Below are 8,797 nucleotides of genomic sequence, written 5' to 3'. Positions count from 1 at the left end.
GCTCTGATTAGGAGTGTTACTGTTGTAACTAACTCCTATCACTTTCTGTTTAGTAGTGCACACTAGTAATTTGGTGTTCAATTATTCGTATATTTGCTATCTTTATCCCTTCCGTACTGTGCACATGGTTACGTCACTCCCATGTGACGGTCAGCATGCCTTGATCTTGATCGATGTGTGTCATCCAGGCTCTTTAAATGAATGGATCTCTATTTTTTTTTAAATGAGGATTATCAAAATTCAACTATCATAACTGTCTATTTTATAAGTCTCGATTCATAGACCATCTATGAAAAATTTCAATTTAATCCGAAACAATTTGCCCATTTATTTGCTATGATGAAATTTCAATGTTTCTTTAAATATAGTATTCGTGAATTTCTTTCAACTCAATTAGATGCCTCAAATATTTCGGACTTATCTAATACTTTGCAAGAATGATTCATAGGTTGCAACTTGAAAAATAGACAGTACATATCGATAAAAGTTTTCTATGGCATGGCCCCACAACTAATCCCCATATAGATTTGGGCCTATCATCAAAATCATACAAGCCCAAAATGTTTGAGCTCGACATCACATGTTGCCCTAAACCCTAAACGTGTGATAATCGTCATCTCCAAACTCTCACTTTCTCACTGCCAATACAATACTCTCCAATCAAGCCATATATTCTGGCGACCTCAGTCTCGGGGAAGCTGATAAACCGCGAGTTTGAGCTACAAAAATGGTGAGGCCGTATGCAGTGAAGGGAAAGAAGCGAAAGAAGAAGGCAGATGTATACGACAGAGCAGAGGAAGAAGAAGAAGCAGCAGCACCGGCAGCAGAACCAGAAGAAACAGAGACAGAGGAAGCCGATAAGAAGCGGAGCAAAGGAAATGAAGCAGAAGAAAGGAAGGGTAACCCAATTGAGCTCGAGGGTATTCCAATGGCCCCAGCAGAGATTAACCCCAAGAACGGACCTGGTGCTATCTTCATCCTCGAGAAAGCTTCTCTGGAAGTTGCCAAAGTTGGAAAGGTTTGATTTTTCATTGCTATTTCTATTATTTTATAGTTAATTGTTTGTAGGAACTGATAAATGGGTATTTAGGGCTTTTAATATTTGGGTTTTTGTTTGTTTCTTCAGTGTTGGTCTAACCCTTTTGCTTTCTTTCAACTCTTGCATCTCTCTCAATTTTTTGTAACTTGTTTTTTGCTGGCAGACTTATCAGCTATTGAATTCTGACGAGCACTCAAATTTCCTGAGGAAGAACAACAAGGATCCTGCTCTTTACCGGCCGGATATCCTTCATCAGGTTAGCAAACTCTGGCTAATTGGTTACTTATTTGTTGTATTCCATGACACTTGTATATATGGAGTAAATTTATGTCCACTCGTCGCTACAAAAAAAGTTTGGTTTAAGCTCTACTATATAAGATAGGATAAACTCTGAACTGCATAAAGTAGCTGTTTCAAAATTGAATTGGCATTATATTGCTGGCCGTTACATGAAATGAATTAGAGGCGTTCTGGTTAGATGAGGAAACTTTTGTTAGAAGGTGTGGCAGCAAGGCCGTCGTGGGATGTGGTGTCTCAAGTGAAGGAGGGTGTTTGATGGTTTGAGGGAGGAGGAGAAGGAATACTTGTTGGAGAGGGTTGAGTTTTTGGTTTCAGAATTGTCAGATTTTTGGAGCGTGTTTCAAAGCTGCTGCTTCCTAGTGCTTTGCTCTGTTATTCTAGATGTATTTTTTTTCTGTGTGCTTCTTTTTCTAGCTTTCTTTCAGGAGTTCTTTAGTGTACAGGACTTCTTGTCCTCGGTTTGCTGTCTTTGATTCCTTTAATCGATGGATTTTAATTATAAAAAAAGAAGAAGAAAGTAACTATCAGTTTTGGAAAAAAAATTAAAATAACTGATTTAAGTTACAGAAGTGTTATGTGATTCTAACTATCAAAGTCTGCAGGCTCTCCTTATGGTTTTAGATAGCCCAATTAATAAAGCTGGGAGGTTGCGAAACGTGTATGTGAGAACTGCAGCAGGTGTTCTAATTGAAGTTAAGCCATATGTTCGTATTCCGAGAACATTTAAGCGGTTCGCTGGTGTCATGTGTAAGTTCATCTGTTGTCTAATTCCTATGCAAAGCAACACTGTTATTTACTTTTTCTGAAGGCCATTTTGTCATTTTAATCCTGCCAACCATCTTGCAGTGCAGCTGCTACAAAAACTGAGTATATCTGCTGTTGGTAAGCGTGAGAAACTTATGCGTGTGATAAAGAACCCTGTGACACAGTATTTACCTGTCAACTCTCGTAAAATAGGTGAGTGGACTAAAAGACAACCCTTATGCTACACTCTCGCCAACCATTATGTCATATCTATCTTGAAAACTGAAGATGTATTCTTGCATTCCAGGCTTCTCATACAGTTCGGAAAAATTGGTAAACATACAGAATTATGTTGCTAGTTCTGAAAACAGTGCGGACTTTGTTTTTGTGGTATGCGTGAAACTAATGCATTGGCCTTATATTTGAATATTATCTGTTTTCATTTGGAGCTATTCTAATACTGTATTTTCAGGTTGGTGCGATGGCTCATGGGAAAGTTGAGACAGACTATATTGAGGATTTCATTTCAAGTATGTCCTTGCTTTTCATCAGTATAATATTTAATTTTTTAGGTCTATTTCTCATCCCCTGTATCGGGGTTAATGGATGGAAGCTTTTGTTCAGTTTGACTACAAAGTTTAAAGAACCACGGTTAGGATTTGATGGAAGGATTTAGAGAGATGATTAGAATTTTGGCAAGACTACATTATATGGAAGAGCGTAAAAATACTGTAGATACAAAGTACTGAAATGGCTAGATACAATGTAAACGTTTGAAATGACCAAGTACAATTACATATTTGAAATTCATTTATTTATCCCCTTTCATCCGATTTCCAAATAAAAATATTCATCCATACTAACATTTTATTAAAGAAACTTAACTATTTATCTAAAATTTTAGATATCACTTGAATTCGAGCGTCGTACTAAGCATGATGGTCAGGCTGGGCTGAATTCAAGCTTCCTACTAAACATTATGATCAGACCGAGTTTTGTATCCAAGCACATGACTGTACATTTACTGGCACGCAATCAATGTTTATGTTAGTTGAAAATGTGAACTCCTTTATTTTTAGTGTTGCAGTACCTCTCTTGAATGAAAAACTGATGACCAGAGTGTTGACCATCGTTAGATTTGTTTGTGCAATCGTTTTACCGCCATTTTCTAGCCTTGGAGTCCAGTTGCATTTCATGCCTTGCTTTTGACCTTAAAACTTCTCTTTTTTATTTTATCAACTGTACGTTGCTTGCTACATTCTGTATTGTGAAATTTAATGCAGCATCTTATTTGTCAACTCTTGCAGTATCTGGTTATCCCTTGAGTGCGGCATATTGTATCACGATGATTTGCCAGGCGTTGGCAGGAAAGTGGAACATTTTGTGAACCAGTCTTGTTTTGGGAGAATCTCAGTGCTTTCAAACTCAGTTCGTTTCAGGGTTCTTCAAAGTTTGTGTATCCGAAGTTGTATGAGATTGGTCTATTTTACGTTGAAATTTTGAGAGGGATGTGGTAGAATTTATACATTAATCTTAAAATCTGTTTACATTTGTTGGTCATTATATGATAAAGACCTTCCCTTTTGATTTTCAGGGGTAAAATCCTTCATAAAGCAAGTAGAATGATAACCATATGGCAAAACCCTAAATTAACACTTGGGCCTGGACAAGATGCCCTGTGCTAGTAGCGCTTCAAACGGCAAACTTATCGTCCTTGTGCTTTGGTTTGCTTTAGATAGACCGTTTACTTTTGAGTACATTGATATTTTTACACTAAAGAGAAGGGGAGTTCGGCTAAGTTAAACAATGGGCAGCCTAATTTGATACAAGTACCAAATAATCACCGTTAACAGGAGTGCGGTCCCTTGCGGAACTACTAAAAAACGGCATCATTAGTGAAAGAAGGGCCAACGACGGCAAAAACTGTTTCAAGTGGGATGAAAGATCTCCAAAGACTTTATATCGTTCCATTCCAGTGGCTCGACCAATAACCAATGGCAAAAGCTTATCCATGGTTTCTTGGCAGAACCATTTCCCTCCGGTTACTCGTAGGGATGGGCAAATACCCATCGGTTATGGGTAACCGTGGTTATCCGTCCATTTAAATTTCGCGGTTACTGTTATGGGTAACCGTTTAGATAATTAAATGGTTATGGGTATAACCGTTTACCCGTAAAATTTAAATGAACGGTTATGGATACTAACTGCAGTTATAACGGTTATCCGTTTACCCGTTTATTTTAATAGATATATAAAATTAAAAAAAAACAAAAAACCTAATTTGTAAGTTGAGGGACCATTGCTCCAATTGAATTAAAGTTAAGGGACCATAGCTACAATTTACTCTTAATTTATTGAAAATCTCTTATTTTTTGGGTTTAGTGATGCAGGGTATTGTTTAATTTTTTTGATTGAAAATTAGGGAAGTCATAGTACGGATTGAGCCAATTAAAATTAGGGAAGGCTGAATATTCTGATTGAAAATATTGTGTAGACTAAAGTCTAATTTTTAGAGATTTTTTTTTATTCAGTGATTTTTTGTTGTTGCATAATCTGAATAATCAGTAATTTTGATTTTCAATTAAAATTAGGGAAGTCGTGGAAGAAGAAGTCTGAATTTATATCACCTTGATTGATTAAAACTATCGTTCGTTTTTATTATTTCCATTATTGGAGTTGTATACGGTTACGGTTAAAAAAAATATGTAAATAGGTGCAAAAAGGGGTAAATAGGTTAAAAAAATGGATAAACGGGTATACAGTTACAGTTAAATGGGTACGCGGTTATAGGTATGGTTAATCGTTTATAAACGGTTATAGGTTGGATATAACTGTTTAAGCAATTACCCAACGGGTAAACGGTTATGCGGGCATGAATATAAACGGTTATGGGTAAATAACAACGATTACCCACCCGCCATAACCATTGCCCATCCCTAGTTACTCGTACTGCAAGTCTCACTTGTATGTACTTATCCATAGTTTCTTGGTAGAACCCATTTCCCTCGAGTTGCTTGTAGTGCAAGTGTCACTTGTATGTCGTATTTGGCCAAAAGAAGCATCAAATAGGTTGGAGTTCTTAGTTCTTACCTTTCTAGTCACATCATAGTCACGATTGTGGCACTTTGTTGATAGATGACCGAAAGAAAATATGTTTCAAGATGCCGTTCAAAAACAAAGTAGAATAAAGTAAACATCGAAGAAAATCCGACAATGTTGTAGACACTTGAAAAATTAAGCAAAACCGCTATTGTCTCCAAATACAAAATGTCATCATCTCAACATCCATTCATTTAAGATTGATTAGAGCTAGCTGGGCCTGCACCAAAACCACCAGCTCCACGACCAAAGCCAGGCCTTCCACCGGGACCCTGAAAATACAGACGCAAAGAGAAAGATGAGTTAAGAGGTTTTCATATGAAGCGCTTTAACAATGACACCTAACGAGAAGGAAAGATAGGGCACTGCTTCTACACTACACAGAAAAAACACTGATGCATGTTATTCCCAAAGTGACCAAACTGTCTAGTCATGCAACACTTATCAAGTCATCGGTAAAAAGCTCGATAGTATCAGACAGAAAACAGCTTTGCGATTCCACGAGTAGTGATTTTTTTTCAGTTGACATATAGAAGTGAAATTGATCCCATATCCGACAAATGGTAAACACAAACAGAACCTTAGAGTAAAATACAAAACAAATTAATTCGCAACAAGGAAATTACCCCAAAAGAAGGCCTATAATCAGCAGGAGCTCCACCCTTGTCCCCAAAGTCACCACCAGGTGCACGAGGTCCTCCACGGTACCCATCCCTGTCACCACCGAATCTGCGTTCTCCATCAAAGCGAGATGGGCCACTGTTCACACCATCACCAAACCAAACATTAAATTCCAACCCAATAAAACATTCAACAAATAGACTAGAAAAGGAAGCTCAAATCTGTCACAGTTAATTGGTTGAATAATTAACAAAGATTCAGATGCGTTGCAATGCTGTTAAAATTAACTTCTTCCTACATGACCAATATTAGATTCAAATGTGTTGTGTTTTGATTCAAACGTGTCGTGATTTCGTTAAAACCCAACCAAAAAAATATGCTTCAATCATCTATTAAACCCCACTCACATTTCACTCAATTGCAGTTTATTGCAGAATCTCTAAACCAAAAATGAGCAATGTATCAATTTAATCAATCAAATTAACAACTTCCTAATACCAACAAATCGAATAAGCATTTCGACATTTCGCAATTCTACCATAAACAATTCCATCAACATAAATCAATAAGCGAATTACCGGGGGCGGTCACCGGAGGGGCCCATGGGGCGGCCAGGAGGCTTGGCCTGCTTCTTGAGAGTAGCAGGGACAATCTCAGAAGGGAGATTGAGATAAGTCCTCAAGAACTCGATACCGTCATTGGTAAGGTACCAGTAGTAGTGCATCCAAGCAAACGTCTCCCTCACATACTCCTTGGACTTGAAGCTCTGCATCAGCTTAATCACCTGCAGATTTGGGACGTCGATGTCGGGATGCTTCGCCAAGTTATAGTCCTTCTTCGCGTAGCAAACTCCCTCTTGGAACAGGTACTTGGAGATCTCCCGACGATTCTTCTCAGAAATGATCTGCAGATACAACAAATTCAACGTTCTCCTTCTTTTCGGTTTCTCGGGAAACAAACAGAAAATTAGCTGGAGGGAGAATTACCATGGTTGCGGTTGCGGAGGGAGGCGGCGGCGGCTGGAGGAAGAAGAAGAGACGGCGGCGAGCGACTGAACTGTGTTGAGGCTGCGCGCTGAGAAGTAAAACCCTAGAGGGATGCAACTTGGTTTATAGGTGAGGTGGGGAGCGTACGATTGAGATTAAAATTTAGGCTAAATTACAATTTTCACCTTGGGATTTATGAAATGTAACTATTTGGCCCTAACTTTTTGTAAAAGATTAAATTACAGAAATCGGCCTTAAATTATTGGTGAATTGAAGTTTTGTAACTGAATTAAAATTCGTGGTATTTGGTATTTGAATTTGATTTAATATATAGTGTCGATTTTTTTTGCCAATTTTGTCTCAATTGCGCAATTGAGAAATACGTGATCATCTGTGAAGCACATGATCATATTTTAAACTGAGGTTGTGTTGTTTAACATATGATATGATTACATGTCAATAGTGATCGATGAACTGAATACATTGTTGACCAAAATTCAAGGGTGCTTGTATTTGACTCAAAAAGCGAAAAATCAAAGTTGTGAGGGATCGCAATTTGATCAATTCAAAAAGTTGTTCCTAATTTTGAAGTTGAAGAAGGCATAAGCATTGCGATTCTGAGGTGTGAAGGATTTTGGCCTCCTCAAATGTGCAAGGATTTTGGCCTAATGATAACTGAATTATTTTTTTTATACAAAGTGATGCTCTACTTTAAATTTATCTTAATTACAACGATGGAGATTCAAACCTTGTTGCATGGGTGAACAAATATACTTCAACCAATGTGGCTGCAATCAAGCCTACAATGAATAATTTGATTTAGATCATGTACTAGCAAATTCCTCTTGTATTGAGTTATTTTCCCTTTTTGTTTAGTTTTATAAGTCACAACTTTGACACATATCTGAACTTAACCAAAGTATATTTTATAGCAGCGTGCTTTTCGTTCTATATCCAAATTTAAATATCCTTCCTCGTTGTTTAGAATAAATCAAAATAGGGATCAAAATATGACCCGAGTAATAGTTAACAGCTCCTGAAGTAAACAACCGTTTTTGTTATTATTAAGGGCCTAAGGCCTTCTCTAATGCAAAACATACATTGTCATAGTTTGGTTGGTTTAATTACAACAACAAGTGGTGAATTGTTTTAATGTTCATGTCTTATTATTAAATCCATTGCGTGCTTAATTCAAACTTTTTCTGGAATCAAAGCATTTTCAGTAGTAGGTTGGGCACGATTTGGATGGACCGGATTTTTTAAAAGTTAAAGTTAAAACTTCGAGTGTTAATACTTTTTGCTCAGAAAAGAAAAAAAAAATTACGAAAGTGACTCTCAAAATGGTTCTCAATAAACCCTCCGTCGCCTGATATTTTTTGCATAATATTTTACTGACGGAGTCTTACTTTTGAGCATGGTCTAAAATATCCATAATATCCCGATATTTCCATCGAAATTTCCGTGTTTTTGGACTATCGATATTTTTTTGGACTACCGATATTTCCGATATCATCGATATTTTAGACATTGCTAAGTCACTCATGTATCTTACCATGCAATGTATAAAGTGTAAAATATTATACTAATTCATTATATATAAATGATTATGGTGTGTTTAAACTTCTTTCATTAATTACTACATATTTTTTACACTCACAATGTTTGACAGCTCGCTATATAATCAACTTAAATCAGTTATATCTATCATGCAATGCATTTCCTTCCAATTTTTTGTGATAAACTAATAGATAATTGACTAAATAAACATCCTGCAAAGTTTCAATAAAAATTTCCAAGTTTTTCTTACAATTTTCGTGGTTTTTATTCAATTTTTATTGATATCGATAATATCCCGATATTTCTTACAATTTCCGTGTTTTTGAATTACCGATATTTCCGATATTATCGATATTTTATACCTTTCTTTTGAGTGACTCTTTAGCTTTTCTCAAAAAATTAAAAAAAATAAAATAAAATAAAATAAAAGCCAAGAAGGAAAAGGAAAAGG

The 8,797-nt window shown here is 36.5% G+C and overlaps 2 protein-coding genes across 2 annotated transcripts; one reads left to right on the top strand and one right to left on the bottom strand.

The window, feature by feature from the left end:
- The first annotated feature begins 589 nt into the window (after positions 1-589).
- Positions 590-3,670, top strand: LOC126600579 (uncharacterized). Its single transcript, XM_050267165.1, has 7 exons — positions 590-1,018; positions 1,203-1,295; positions 1,942-2,086; positions 2,186-2,296; positions 2,391-2,473; positions 2,556-2,613; positions 3,391-3,670. Exons 1-7 carry the CDS (start codon positions 728-730, stop codon positions 3,468-3,470), a joined length of 861 nt encoding a protein of 286 aa, XP_050123122.1. The 5' UTR covers positions 590-727; the 3' UTR covers positions 3,471-3,670.
- A 1,575-nt stretch (positions 3,671-5,245) lies between these two features.
- LOC126600631 (40S ribosomal protein S10-1-like) lies at positions 5,246-6,956 on the bottom strand. The gene is made up of 4 exons (XM_050267231.1): positions 6,790-6,956; positions 6,382-6,707; positions 5,809-5,941; positions 5,246-5,454 (listed from the first exon to the last, which is right to left on the bottom strand). The coding sequence occupies exons 1-4, from the start codon at positions 6,790-6,792 to the stop codon at positions 5,377-5,379; spliced, it is 540 nt and encodes a 179-aa protein (XP_050123188.1). The 5' UTR covers positions 6,793-6,956; the 3' UTR covers positions 5,246-5,376.
- Positions 6,957-8,797: the final 1,841 nt, after the last annotated feature.

The sequence above is a fragment of the Malus sylvestris genome, chromosome 14, assembly GCF_916048215.2.
Source record: "Malus sylvestris chromosome 14, drMalSylv7.2, whole genome shotgun sequence".
Classification (NCBI taxonomy): Eukaryota; Viridiplantae; Streptophyta; class Magnoliopsida; order Rosales; family Rosaceae; genus Malus; species Malus sylvestris.
The sequence above is the reverse complement of the archived record's forward strand: the minus strand, read 5'-3'. Positions and strand labels throughout refer to the sequence as shown.

Coding starts and splice junctions, on each gene's coding strand:
- LOC126600579 (XM_050267165.1), top strand. CDS start 728: ATGGTGAGGCCGTATGCAGTGAAGGGAAAGAAGCGAAAGAAGAAGGCA. Junction 2,087..2,185: donor GCGGTTCGCTGGTGTCATGT/GTAAGTTCATCT, acceptor ACCATCTTGCAG/TGCAGCTGCTACAAAAACTG. Junction 2,614..3,390: donor TATTGAGGATTTCATTTCAA/GTATGTCCTTGC, acceptor CAACTCTTGCAG/TATCTGGTTATCCCTTGAGT.
- LOC126600631 (XM_050267231.1), bottom strand. Junction 5,942..6,381: donor CCCTCCGGTGACCGCCCCCG/GTAATTCGCTTA, acceptor TGGTGTGAACAG/TGGCCCATCTCGCTTTGATG. Junction 5,455..5,808: donor ATTATAGGCCTTCTTTTGGG/GTAATTTCCTTG, acceptor CTGTATTTTCAG/GGTCCCGGTGGAAGGCCTGG.